Below are 14,953 nucleotides of genomic sequence, written 5' to 3' on the forward strand. Positions count from 1 at the left end.
TGCTGTAGCCCATCTGCTTCAAGCTGGCACCAACAGCCTCATTTACAATCACTTAACCTCTTGAGCCCCAACGCTCCCAGATACAGGGGCAAAAGGCAGGAGATCGGTTAGGCGTTTGGGCTTAAGAGGTTGAATCACCCTTTTCTTCTTTTCTGATGCTCAGTTTGAACTTCAGCCACTTCATTTCAGCATGTCTAAACACACAGATGCTGCCATGTAATTGGCTGACAGGCAGTTGAGCAGGTGCACCAAATGAAATGGCTGTATACAGAGAGGAAGAACACAAGTGCGTTGTTCCTGCTCGGGATTTGGAACAAGTGTTGCATAAGGGCTATAAAGGTACATCTTTCCCTGGACTGACGATTAGATGGGAGAAAATATGGCAAAATCTATTACAAAAGGAAGCCGTGGCAATGGGGGGGGAAAAAAGATTACCCACATGAGAAAAACAGAACCACAAAGCTATGTGAGCTTAGTTATAATGTTTTGGCAATATGTTGTGGCTGATGAGACCAAATCTGGCAACGAGTGGGAGGGAATACCTTCCAAAAACGTCCTGGACTAAAACACTGTAGCATGGCTGATATGTTAAATGCAATAAAAGTTACAAGTTTTAAAACAAAAACGTCATTAGAGCCAATCTGTGATCAGGCTTCTGGAAACTTTCAGTAGATCATCAACCCCTCGTTATAAATCACAACAAATCTCAGTTTTACCAAAAACCCTTTTTTCATCGAGAAGCAGAAGACACAATTTGCAGCGTATAGCTTGCTGTAAATAAACCGTGTTTGATGTAAGCGGTACATTTAATGTTGCATGAGCAGTGAGTGACTAGCAAACATTTTATTTGTAGATTTAAAAACAATAAAAAAACAAAAACAAAAAAACAACCAACTTTTAAATATATATAACACAGTAATTTATCGCCCAGTGTACAAGACGCTTTGTCTTAAGATCTTATGAATATGCCGTTTGATCAGGGATGAGCGCTTGTGTGAATGTGCTCAGTGCTGTTGTGCACAGATGCATGAAACAAACTTGGTGCTTTTCCAAACCTGTTAAATTGCCCTTGTCATAACAGTTCAGGAATTTCTTTCTTCAATATACAATGCAGCACTGGCGCAAGCTATAAATCAAGTGTGATATGCCTTGTGGGATAGAAAAGCTGCTTCTCTTTCAACTGAGTGACTGTAGTGTGTGATCATGCAGATTGTTTTGAGGCTTACCAGAGAACCAGAGTGACTTCAAGGACTTTGTCTGACCCTTCAAAGCGATGAGTAAGAGACAAAAGCAAACGTCCGTCCTGTGCTCTGCGTCATCCCTGCTCGGCATTTGGGAAAAAGTGGTGCATAAGGGCCACGGTCGGTGTGTGTGCAAGTGTGTGTGTGTGTAGGGGAGGGCGGGAGCTTACAGGAAAATACAGAAATATTGCTGATTCAGAGTGTATGTGGGGGTGAAGAGATCAGAGTCAAAAAAATGAACACCCTGGCTCCACATCACTGCAGCTATTATAAAAAAAAACCCCAAAACAAACTGAAATGCACCGAAAAAGAGAGAAAGGTGAAAAGGTGTTTGTGTCACAGGAAACGTTACATGTGTTAGGACAACTCGTGTTGTAAGGTCAACTCGTCTGTGCCCACTGCAGGGGTAAGCTTGACCTGCGGCTGCTTCTGAACCACCCGTTAAGCCAGCCAAAGCCCAATCGTCTGGGACCAAACATTATCACGTCATTTACAGCTATATCAGCTGGAACAACAATCTGAACAAACAACAATGAGCAATGTTTGTTTTTGGTCCGGGGACGTAATGAGGTTTCGCTCCCCTGCTGTGCACCGTACAGAGGACGGTGAGAAAGGTGGACAAGAATGAAAGCTGATGGTGGTGTTTGGGAGGCCATTAATCTCACTCTGACAGCAGGGCCATTAAGAAACTGCACCGAAGCTCCAATGCTGTGTGTGTGTGTGTGTGTGTGTGTGTGTGTGTGTGTGTGTGTGTGAGAGCGATTGTGTAATTGTGTGTAATAAATGTTTTGTCACGGTGTGAAATATGCATTTGATGTGTCACAGGTATGTGTATGTTTCAGCTGACTGCCCTTGATTGGAGTGTGTGTGGGTGACTGGCTGCTGTCCACAGGGTGAGTCAAGTGCAGCACAAGCATCTGTGAAGCTGTGACACCACATCTGGAGAGGGAGGATTAGTCTGCTTTCAGCGCTGTTATGCACACTCAGGGTAAAAAAAAAAAAAAAAAAAGGAAAAAAAAGAAAAAGCATTTTCTTACTTAAACAACTCCACAAACTAAAGACAATAAAATAATTCCTGAATCTATGTTGCGTAATCCATGGTGCCTGATGCCTTAGTAAATATCAATAAAAGCAAAACTATGAGAGTTTATTGCAGCTTTAAGCCTGAATAGGCAATTCAATATAAATGCAAAAACCCAGGTAAGACTGCACTCTTCAGCTTTCTTCCTCAGCAAAAGACAGAAACCGGAAATTTTAACTGTTCTTCTCTGACAATCAAATAAAACCTGCTTGAAAAGTAATTAATTCAAGTCAAACATGTATAATCAATGAAGTCCCAGGACTCTGCCCATTAAAATAACAATAACAACAACAATAAAACAAATAAAAAATGCCATTGTCTCTTGTTTCTCTGGACCATTTCAAGCCCAGCTACTATTCTGAGACCGGTCCATGAAGTCTGACCAGGTTCTAAGTTTTGACCACTTGCATGTCTGCAGATGATTCAATTCTGTTGGCTTCAACAGGTGGTGGAGTCGAGTTCACTCTGGTGCATTAGCGCCTCCAATTCTGAGGCAATGATCACGAGCTTTGGGTAGTGACCAAAAGACTAAAATCGTGGATACAAGTAGTGGAAACTGTTTTTTCTGAAGAGCACCTGGCTTTCTTCTTGGAGATGGGATGAATAGTTCAGTCATCTCGAGGGACAAAGAATGGACCCGCTACTCCTCCACATCGAAAGGAGCCAGCTGAAACTAGGATGGCTTTTGGGCATCTCCTGGGCGAGATGTTCCAAGCCAGCAAAGACCTGGGATGACCCAAGAAACACTGGAAAGATGAAATCTCTCTGCTGGCAGAGGGAGATTTGGGCCTCTCTGCTTAGGCTACTACCTCCTTGTCCCAGACAAATGGGAGAAAATCGATGGATAAAGGAGAAATCAACTTTTATTTATATATATTTAAATATATATATTTATATGAGGGCTTTGTCTCTGGCTACAAGCCAAAGACACAACAATAGAGCCTGCAGGGTCCATATGCACCTTGTTTTTTCCTAATTTTGTTAATTATGCTCTGTGAATTCATCCCCCAGGATGACGCTGTCAACACCATATTTTCCTGTAACCTCAAGGGTTTAGGGAAAGGGAACGTGAACTGTGGTGCATGCCAAAATACAGCACACACAAAACACTTTTTCACTTATCACCCGTTTTGCTCTCCAAATCTAGCTTCCATTGTTTTGAAACACTGGAGTTATCCAGTATTGGCGCATGTGTAGGTAGACAGAAAGGAATGATCCAAACAGCCACACAGGAAGTCTCAGGACTGTAGGACTGCTTCCATTTTAATGTTTGGAGTCCTGGAATAATTACATATGACCTGTATGATCATACCTCATACACAGCTTGTGTTGACACTTGTGCTTTGCATTAACCCTTATCTAAATTACACAATTGAGAAAACTATATTAACATCTTTAATGGCAACTCATTTTGAACTGATCCCTGTTTTCTATAGTTTTGACAGTTTACACTCTTCTGGGAAAACTAAAAACTACTACAAAAGTATGGAGTGTGTCTGTGGGAATGTACACATTTAAAAGCATTAAAGAGATCAAAGCCAGGATCAAAGCAATCAAGCAGTTTAGTTGTAAACGCCATCTCGAACCCAGACTTGCACAGTAAGTGTCCATATTCAAGGTTTGCAGCTGCAGTGCAATGCAAATGCTTTTTGTCTATACTCATGTGCATCAATAGTTCTTTAGTGAAACTGCTAGAGTTAATTTACATACAGGGTTTAGTATTGCAAAATATTACTGAGTTTTAGCAGGGAATGGGTCCACCCGCAGTGTTAGTATCACGGATATGTTTTTAATCACAGCTGGGGCTCCTGTTTGCCCTTTGGACTGAGTGCAGTGCTCCCAGCAACCAGGCGGTATGAAGCTCTGCAGCAAGTATCAGATCAAATGTGAAAGCAATGAATCCTTGTTATAGTTAAAGCTAACTTTAAAGGATCCTATTTATACTGATTAGTTTATTTTAACAGAGGCGAGTCTAAAATGAGCACAGAGGAAGGGCAGCAGCTACAGAGAAGAAAGAGAGTACAGGGGTAAACAGCAGGAGGTGGTGATGTGATCCAAAGCATACAGGTAGCTAAAAAAAAAAAAACAAAGGTCAAAAACAGTCAAATCAAATTGAATAAATTTCCATTATTTAAAAAAAAAAAAAGTGTGTGTGATACATTTACTGATTACAAAAGCTATTTTTGGCCTCCCCCTCACACGCAGGAGGGCTTCACAAAAGCAAAGCAATCTGGGATCTAAGCTACTGAACAGAAAACTGGCATGTTTACAAATTTCTGTGTAACAACAGAAGTATGTTGCGTGAATAAAGATGACAAGCAGGCTTATGTCAGCCACATGGAAACAATGAAGTGTTGGTTTGCGAAGATGAGCTTGTGTGCGAGCGAGCTGGGCAAAAGAGCGAAACTTACTGCAGCCGCTTTGTCTTTGAGTTTGTTTTCCATTTTTCAATCGGCCTTCGGTTACTTTATCCAGCTGATTGTTAATACTGAGCATGACAGTCAAACAGTGATGTTACTTATGTGACTAAACAACAGTTCGACCCAAGAGGACGTGCGAGAGCACAATGTTATCCAGTGCAGGAAGGAATGAGGAGCTCCTCTGACAGGCTGCTGAAATCATTCGCTCCATGTATTAATATATACAAGTACCACATGTGCTGCATTATCTGACTTGATTACATTAACGATTCCTTCACTACGACCATCATGGGCTTTGTAAGTGATTTTGAACCTAAACTCCATCTTTTCATGGGACCACATTTAATAACAGCCTCAACAACGACCCTTCCTACAAATGTTACTAGTTTCCACTGAGATTGGGATTTTGTGAAGATTTTACTGGTTCTTCTACTCTGACTCGTATCATTTTTATCAATTCAGTACTTTAACAAACCCCCATAAAGGGAAACCATAAAGAAAGCAGCTAACAGCTAGCAGGAACGGGGCAACCCAAGACTAGAGAAAGTCAATGACATTCAGTGACTTTAAGCGACTATGAGTGCAGAGTTAGCTTGGACTGAGGCTTTAGTGTAAAATGTCATTTAGTTTCAGTTTGAATTACTTCAGTTTTAATCAACTAAGTATACGGTGGCCCTGAGAGGCCAAACGGATTGCAACTTAAGAAAACACCAGCAATAAGAAAAACACTGCAAAAGGGGGAGACAATAACCTGACGGACCAGTTCCAGGAACCAAAACATGCTAGGTAAGTGTGTTTTAATCTCATGATTCATATACTACTGGATTTTTAGGCTAATAGTCAGGCTAACACACTGACCTCTCATCTGTTCTTTCCTCACAAAAATGATAGATCCTCCACTTCACTGTCTCCCAGCGCAATTCTTAGCATATTTTGGTTCCTGCAACTGGTCCGTCAGGTTATTGTCTCCCCAGAAACAATTCCCTTGTGCTTTTGGAAATATGTTTTTTCCTATTTCCGTTTTTGGGTTTTTTTCTCCTGTTTCCGTTTTTCTCATTTCCGTTGTGTTTTGTGTGCTTTCGCAGCATTTTCTTATTGCTGGTGTTTTCTTAATTTGCAGTCCGTTTAGCCTCTCAGAGCCACCGCATAACTATGAAACGATTATAGTAGACTAAACTATAAAATGTTAAAATCCACACGCTTTACAAAGCTTCTTATTTTCCTTAATGTCAAATGTGGAATGTGTCCATATGTATGCTCTTTCTCCCAAGTGTTGATATTTTGTTACATTTTCATGAGAAACAGTGAGAATGGGAGTTAGCTGTTTGTCAGGGCAGATTAAATCTGCGCGTCTGACCTTACTGCGCAGGAAGATTACTTTCGTTAGATTACTTCAACTTAGATTACTTATTGTGGTTATTTTTAATCGTTAACCTACGTTTGTAAAATCAGTAAACAAGGTGTGGGCTGCTCTGGGCTGTTTAGCATACACATCCTACAGTAACTATAGCAACGAGAAAGGAAACGCAAGCTAGCCCTCTGACAACTGTGCCTTTGTGTCCGTTGGACTTTTTGCTAGATGTTTTGACAGACTGCTCATGTTTGCCCTTTACAAGCGAAAAACTTTTCTGGCAAAGCGTATCGTCAGAATTGAAGGTAGTCGAGTGTAACCGCAGTGCTTAACGGTTAATTCCCTCTGCCACTCTGTCTATACCCAGGGTGCATCTCTGCAGCAAGTGAGAGACAGCTGCCCTAACACACCAGCTCGAAGCGAGGCGGATCTATCTTCCCGACGGCTAAAAGTGTGAAATATTTAACTTCTTTGGGTTCTGGCTTGGGCCAAAAAAAACAGCAACAAACAAACAAAAACGTTTTGCCATCGTATAAACGCTATAATCAACTGTTGGTCCAATACTGATCAAACACTGAGTGAAAGAAAGCACCAAAAAGAAAGAAAAAGTGCTTCACTGAGTGCGAGTGCTGAAGTAACTTTTACGAACCCCCCAGTTGTAACACGAGCGATTACATCCCCCTCAACCAGTTTAAAAGAACTCTGGACCTCGCTTAAATTTAAAACGGCTCTTAGTGGGGGGAAAAAGTGCATCATTTACATAACAATATTTTACGTGTAGCAGTTGATAAATATAGACCGTGCTCTTTTGCTCTTTTACTCACAAGGGGCGTAAAACATGACCAGGGCAGCAGGATGTTCCTCCAGGAAGCTGTCAAAGGACTCATCGGACAGGTGGAAGACCGCAGAGTCTGTCTCTGACCAGGGGACTTCAGGGGTCTTCGGCTGGGGGGGCTGAGGACTAAAACAGGAAGGGGGGGGGGGGGGGGGGGGGGACAACAAGGGCAACAGAGGTGAGACTGAAAAGCAGAGACAGTCCAGCTTATGTGTAATCTGTGTAAAGAAAAATTAAATATAATCAGACACAGCTGCAGCCCACACTCCACCCAGTATGTCACAAAAGCGCACATGCGCACACACATCTGGACAAAAGCAGCCCCACCTTTGTGGGTGTGGTGGAGCACACTGCTCCAGTTCCAAGAACGAGTGGCTACAGCATAAACACTCACTGTTATACACGGCCCTCCTCTGCCGCATTTCCTCATCGTTACACGCTCTGGCCTGAGCCAGTGCACTGAAGCCAGCGAGGCTGATATATTTAACAACACCAGAACAGTGAAAACCGAGTGCTAAAAACAACCCTCCAGCAACGTCAACTATCTAATACACAGCTGTGATATATAAAAAGCTCTGGATCAAGGTTTATCAGGGAGTGATAACACTTAAGATTTATCAGACGACATCTTTTGCTGCTCAGATATAATCGCCAAGGATACCAACTCTTACCTCTCCTTCTGTGTCCACTTTTTTATTCTTGACACTACACTTTCAATGAACAAATTCAGACTGCGCACCAAGCTGAGGTCAAGAGACTAAAGCGGAGCGTACAAAAGGAAGGGGCTTCACTAATTCAACAGAGTAGCTTCAGTACAGCTTCTGACTGCAACCCCCAGAATACTTGTATTCATTACGGCAGGTGTAGGAATCCCGTCAGTGCAAACAGCAAAGGGCATTTCTCAGTCCAGTGAGAAAAGAGCGCAGAAAGCTACTGAGGTGGGTATTAAAAAAAATCGGAGACAGCTGAATCTGAACAAAATGACAACATTAACATTTAGGATGTGAAGTTTGACTGATAAATGAGAAAAGAAAAATAAATCAGCGGCTAAAAGTGCTACAGGAAGAGGACAATAGACTCTTCTGGAAAAATCTCTGAGCACTGTTTACTTCAAAAACCCCTTTTTTCCCGTTTTCGTGCAGCATCTCAGATGAAGAAAAAGAAAAAAAAAGTATGACACGAAAAACTGCAAATGTAATGGTGCTTGCAGGAGAGGCTTTTTCCACTTTCTTTCTTTCTTTTTTTTTTTAAACCATATGGAACATATTCCTGTGAAAATCAGCTACGCTGGTGAAGGCAGACAGACTCTCTCCTGGAGCCTGCTTCTGCTCGAGTTAAAAAGATTTCCTCCCCACTGTCACCAAGTGCTTACACACTCTGCTTCCCTAAAATACTGTAAACTCTTACTTTTATTATGTGAAGCGCCTGGAGACTAGCTTCTATGTGCTGTGGTGGTTGTGTGCAGCACATTTAAGGACATGATTAGTTTAAAATTAATTAGATTTAATATATTAATTCAGTCATTTCGTGCATATTCAGGTAACAGAAACTTTTTACTCAAATATAAGCTGCAATTAGACTTTTTAGCCAGCTGGCTCACTGCTTTTAAATCAGTCTCTGAGTCCTAAATAAACAAGTTAGTCAAAGTCTAGGAGTGGAGATGGTGAGTTCTGCCTCTGGGCTAATAAGAGCCCAGAGGCACACGGAGTACATCCCCTGCCTGTCTCGCTCCGTTTCCTGCGATAGCTGTGAAAGCCTTGCTCTGTGCCCTCTGGCTGCAGGCCTGTGGACAGTTGCGACTTTCCTGCCAGTAAGAGACGGAGGGGTTACGGGCAGAGTGTGAGCCAAGGTGAGAAAGAAAAATGAGACAGGAACGGAGCAGGTGTAGATTGATGACACTGTGGCAAGGTGAGTCAGGGTGAGCAGAGAGGAGAGCGTTTGTGAGAAAGAGCACAGCAAAAGGAAAAGGTGATGCCTGACATTTAAGATGTGTTTGTGTGCTTGTGGTGGGGGGGTACTTGTTAGAGGCAGAAGGTAGACTTGAGTTCAGAAGCTTCATCGTGTCGTTTTTATTAGTTAAAACTCCTCCGGGCGTCTTCAAGCCTCTGCTTGGTCCTACTTAAAATCGTCAGTAGATGAAGTGACAGGGACCATACTTACTTCTTCAACCAGTCTGCGATGTCCTTGGCTGTGGCGCCGTAGTTCTCGTAGTGGTGAAGGAACTTCCCCTTCCTAAGAGACAAAAGGAGCATGAAAACCAGATCGTCTCTGAAAGCAGACTTCAGCAACGGGCAGAATGACGACTTGGCAATGTGAGTTTGAAAACCACTGCCAAAGACGTCTGTGATTTGATGCTTTTTGTAAACATAACAACTTGCATTACAGCAACATTACTGCATTTAATTTTAAAAACACACCCCACCCAAAACATGCCTTCTAAAAATCATCACCAGCAGTTCTTAAAGCTCAGCTCAATACTAATGGTCAGTGTGTTCAGTATGCTTTGCTTTTGGACTTATGAGATGGAGGAAAAAACCTTATTTTAAGGCAAAGTCTGCAAATATTTTAAGCGGTTTATATCAGATTTATTGATTCTATGCATGCGGTATTACTTTGATAATAATGCCTCAATAAGTGCTGTTTTCAGTTATTTGGAAAGAAACTGACATATAAAACTTGCAAAGGTTTTTCTTTTAAAAAAACGAACAAATACTGAACTTTTGGATGTTTTTGGATGTTTTTCAAGCTAAAACTGAGTCAAAATGAAAACAAAGACTTATTTTCTGGGATGCATCTTTTGATCAGCAGTTCTTGTTAGATGAGGCTGAAACAACATCTCAGTCGGGACTGAAAAAGTCGTGTCGCAGTAATCCAGGTCATGTGCGACAGGATCTTAAAAAAAACAGTTATGATGGCACCGAGTGTCTCTGACAAAGAGCTGAGTCGGGCCTTTCGCAACCAGTTCAAAGCCAGATGTTTTAGAGAGCTGCGCCTCTGACAAAAATTTTAACAAGATTGAAATTTCTTTTCTCTGTCTTGAAGTTCAGCTTAAAAAGTGCACATAAGGAATGCAAGTGACCCGACGTAATGCATTTGAAATGAGCTCGAGGCCTCTCTTCAGCCTCACAGTCTGAAAGACAGATTCAAAACCTAAGCAGATTTTCTTCATAGCAATGAGTTTATCTACTGCATTCACCGTGACTAAACCAAGGCTGGGAAGCGGACATGGCGGCTCAGCCCAATGTCGAAGGATCAATGTGGGTAGTTACTGGCTCTGGGCAGGGTGATTTTGAAAACACAGAAGGTGGTGACGACTGCAGTTACAGCTCCCCAAATACAGAGCGGACACTATTAAAAGGTGATACATGATTACGCTCTGTGGATTTGGAGCTTAAAACTCGCATCTTAAGTAACCCGACTTCTGCGGCACAGAGTGGCTGCTTGGAATTCAATCAGCGAGATTTATGACCGACTCTATATTCACTTGCTTTATCTCTGCTGCTGTAAAGTACACCGAAACCTTGTAGAAAGAGAGGAAATTTTAAATAAATGTCATTTAGCCAACAGTCTCTAGCATTTCCATAAAAGGACGCGGCAAGGACAAAGGAGCCGAAAGACTTCCAGGTTTTTGTTTGAATATTCGACAGGAACTTGAGGTGTGCTGTAACTCTGGGGGAGTAAGCTTTCTTAATCTGTGTAACTGAAAACCTAAAAGACCTTGAAAACTTGGTCTTGCAAACGGGTGCAATGGAGAGATAACTCCGACGGTGCTGATGCTGATTTACCCTGCAGTGATTAGCTGCTGTTTATCAGTGAGGGGCTCATTACTGAAGCCAATGGGCTCGGATGGTCGTTAGCTAGCCGTGTGCTGACACTAATGCACTCGCAGCTAACGGACTGGCTCCGGCTTAGCTACACACAAGTGTGCTGGTCATGCCCGTGTACCTGCATACACACAGTACACACACGAGATAGAAAGAAGTGCACACAAACAGGAAGAAGGCAAGAGCACACACACACACACACACACACACACACCAACCACAGAGGCACTTAATCAGTCCCGGTCTAATTAAAAGGCCAGACTGGAATGAGAGAGTGTTTAATGTGGAAATAAGGATGATAAAGCCAGTGCAGGAGACATAAAGAAGCAGAGCACGGTGGCACCCCAGTAGCCTCATATTTAGGGCGTGCCCCACAAAACAGCGATGCCTACGGGATTGATCCCCAGCTGACCTTCGCTGCATGACATAATTTCGCTGCTTTTCCTTCCAGGTGTCTATTGCATTGCAAGAAAAAAAAAATGCAAACATATTTTTTAAAAAAAACCCAAAACAAGCAGAGAACAGCGTGGGAGCACTTAGTTAACAACACTGTAAATATGTGGACAGTGCAGAGAGGCTCCAGCTGGGTGGGGTGGGGGTGGGGGTGTCTGCATTAACAAACACTATCAGTCACACTCTCTATTCCTGCTGCGTATGTGGCCGCAAGCTGTGATTTTGTGTGTCTATTCATATTTGGACACTAGCGCTGAGCAGTAATCTGAAGTTATCAGATTGCCAGCAGCATACATTTCTCCAACACCTAAAAGAGAGTGCTAAATCAATGTCACATGTGGCCTTAAGGTGTTGTTAAAGATAACAAAAAAAACTCTGCTACAGCATATTAAAAGCATTTACTTAGTCGACCATTTTAATAATTTAAAACGCTGCCTTTATTAGGACCAGAGGCAGTCTTTGCATAGACAACGGCGCTGTGTGAAACAATGCAACGGCTCGCTTCACATCAGAGGGCCGTGTTTGTGAAGACAGGGAGGCTGAAATAATGAAGGGCTGTCCAGTTTAAGAGCTAAACTTTACTCACTTACTGTTACAGTGCAGTGCATTGTTACAGGGCAAGCCGGTGAATTAGGCAATCAGAGTTTGTGCTTAAAAATTCTGCCTAATAATATTTTACTTGGCCCTTGAGCAGCGCTTAAAGTCCAAATGACCCTTGAAAGTCATAGATCTTCTCTACTACATACGCAAATGACTTTCGGGATCATAAGCCTTCCAATGACCGGTAACTACAATCTCACATTAACTAAATAAGCCCTGTCGAAATTGTCCAAAGAAACCTTAAGTTACTCAGTTCACTTTTTTATTAAGACAAAGTAGGCAACGCAACATTTCTCTGTTATGCTTGAATATTAGCTTTAAGTGGACCCGTTATGCTAATTTTCTGGCTCCACATTTTTATTCTCGGACTCTACAAAAGAAGTTTTTCCATGATTCACAAACCAAAACCATCTTATCATGAGCCTGCACTCTGAACAACACATTGTGATTCATCTCCATTTAAGATGATTTTCTCCTGGTTGGATGCCCCTTACGGAAGTGGCCACGTCTTTTTTTTCTTCTTCTTTTCCAGAATCCTGAGATTAAAGAAAAAATTTCTGAGAAAAAAAGTCAGAAGTTTCTCAGAATTCTGAGAAAAAAATAATTTGGAGGAAAAAGTCAAAATTCTCAGATTAAAGTCAGAATTCTGACTTTAATCTGAGAATTCTGTAAAAGAAGAAAAAATAAGACATGCCCACTTTTTTCCCCAGTGGCCCTAATTCTCTTCCGTAGCTCCTCGCAAAAAAACAAAACAAAATAAAACAAATAGGTGGAGCTTCTCTCTGTGTCTGAGATGATCATATTAAACATATTCTTGGTGTTTAACATGATCAACCACCTTTGTATCAGTATACATTGTCACAGTACTGCCCACCCTATGGCATGGCCACTGGGATGTGAAGGGTGTTGGACCTAAAGGGGCTACGGATATAAGAAATTGCCCTGAGGAAGGTAACAGTGCAGATCCTGGAATGAGCGACTGACTGATGGAGATTGTTCAAACACCACAGTGCAACACAGAGTAACATTTTTGGAAGACAGTTACTTTTGTTATGCATTGTCAACATGATGAAGAACTGCAACTCAAGATCAATGGGCTCCATGAGCTTGCCCAAACCTCTGAAGTGAAGGCTGTGAGAGTGGAAGCTGGGCCTCCATGAGTTCACAGTTAGAGCCATTTATCTAGTGAGACCGAAGCCCAAACTTCTTTGCATCCCTGGTGGCCAATATCTCTGTACCCTAGAGTGACGTCAGATGAATGATTTAGTGCCTATTTGCAGAGTGGTTCAGTGACTGTGGCAATAAATATATGTTCAAGCAGGACTTTAAACACTTTAAATGCCAAGAATTGTTTTTTTTTTTGGTCAAGCAACTAATTATCCCTTCAGTTTTACTTCACTGCTAACCATACACCAACACCCATGTGTTCTCCTTATTCCCTGACAGTAGCAACCACCTCCTGTGAGTGTACATTTTCAAGGATGAGGCCAGAGGATCCCAAAGTTCATCAGAAACTTTCTCCTTTGCACCTGCACGAAAGAACTGCAAACCTTAAGGGGTCACCTTTGCAAGCTGCGAGTCTGCTGCCATCACGCCTGCTTGCTGTTTAAATGGGCAGAGACTGCACTTTCTATTTGAAGTGGCCCTACTCTGATGTTTTGAGCTTTGGAAGTCAGGGACTAAGCCTAAAAAGAAACGGATGAGAGGACTCGACTCACTCAAAGTAGCAGAAGGTTGGGTAGCCTTTGACGCCGTACTCCTGCTTGAGGCCGTCGAACTCAGCTGGGTGCACATTCATTCCTGCTAGGACCTTAAGAAAAATGATATGAAAGGGAAAATGAGACATGGGCCATCAAAGATGTGAAGCAAAATGACGGCAGAGAGAGAAAAGAAATAGCAAGAACATCAAACATCGAGACAGGTCAGTCGTCATCGGCGGGCTCCAAACTGAACAAAGACGGATTACTCCAAGTGTGAACTGCGAAACAACACAGGTGCAATGACTGTTAATTAGCAGGCCGTAATCAAACACCACCGCTATAAACTTCCTGCTGACTTTTTAATTGAAAAGACAGAATGTGATTTGTCTGAGCTATATTAAAAAAGGAATCACAATTTATTTTAGACACCCACATAAAGAAAATATGTGCAGGATCCCGCTCGGTGTACTTGATAAATGTGAACTGTTAAGCATGGTATGTCTAGCATAGCAGAAAATTACTTTAACTGTCAGAAGTACAATACTGTGAGAAAGTCTTGAGTAGGGATGGGTACCAGTATCCGGTGCCGTTCTGACATAAACGGTAGTAACCAGACCGAAAGGCAGCGCACATTTCGGTGCTTTATTTCAGTGCTTTTTTTTCCTGAGATGTCATACACTTTGGATTCCAGCCAATCATTTTACCTTTCCGAGGATAGTAGGCGGGCCAGGTACGTACGTTCTTTTAGAGCAGAGCTACAGATTAAAAACGCCCAAGGCGAAGCGGTCAAAAGTCTGGCTGTACTGGCTGGACCAAAGAAAAAGTGGAAAACAACTAAACATGAGAGGTTTTTGGACAAAGTTTGTGTTTTTTCCATTGTTTAAGCACTGCTTCCAGCCAAGAGTGATGCCATATATGCCCCATAGCTGCAGAAAAGGCTAACATTGTTATCTTTTTACAAAAAAAACAGCTAAACATGAGGTTTTTGGACAAAGTTTGTGTTCTCCATTCTTTAAGCACCGGTTCAGCACCGTTTAAGCACCGGCACCGTTTCAAAAGTACCGGTTTGGTACTGGTATCGGATAAAACCTAAACGATACCCATCCCTAGTCTTGAGCCACTATTCGTTTATTTCTATTTTTCTTCCAAGCAGCCAGGCTTTCTCCAGGGTTTCTACAGATCATCTAAAGGTTTTCTTAAGACATTGGATGCTTTTTCACTCATTTTCAGTCCAATTCTTATACCAGACTACTTTTAGAGGAATGTTGTTTTTCCTTTGTTAAGCGCCTTTGCACAGACCTACGAATCACTTCAGCATTAAACAGGCAACGGGGAGATAAGGCTGAAAATCAGTGGCAACAGGGCTGATGGAGTGATGAATCCAAAGTAGTAGTTTTGGTTTCAAATCATTGTCAGTCAGTAGACAGGCTCAACAGTGAGTGTCTACA

General features: G+C 42.1%; 1 protein-coding gene across 1 annotated transcript in view; it reads right to left on the bottom strand.

Annotated features, from left to right (window-relative positions):
* Positions 1-14,953, bottom strand: part of pdia5 (protein disulfide isomerase family A, member 5) — a 73,696-nt gene that overhangs the window by 21,127 nt on the left and 37,616 nt on the right. Inside the window, exons 9-11 of the mRNA XM_082507376.1 lie at positions 13,524-13,615; positions 9,089-9,160; positions 6,918-7,054 (exon numbers count right to left, since the gene is read on the bottom strand). Coding sequence (XP_082363502.1) covers positions 6,918-7,054; positions 9,089-9,160; positions 13,524-13,615 — 301 coding nt within the window. The remainder of the gene's footprint in view (positions 1-6,917; positions 7,055-9,088; positions 9,161-13,523; positions 13,616-14,953) is intronic.

This window comes from Aulonocara stuartgranti (assembly GCF_965226115.1).
Source record: "Aulonocara stuartgranti genome assembly, chromosome: 16".
Lineage (NCBI taxonomy): Eukaryota > Metazoa > Chordata > Actinopteri > Cichliformes > Cichlidae > Aulonocara > Aulonocara stuartgranti.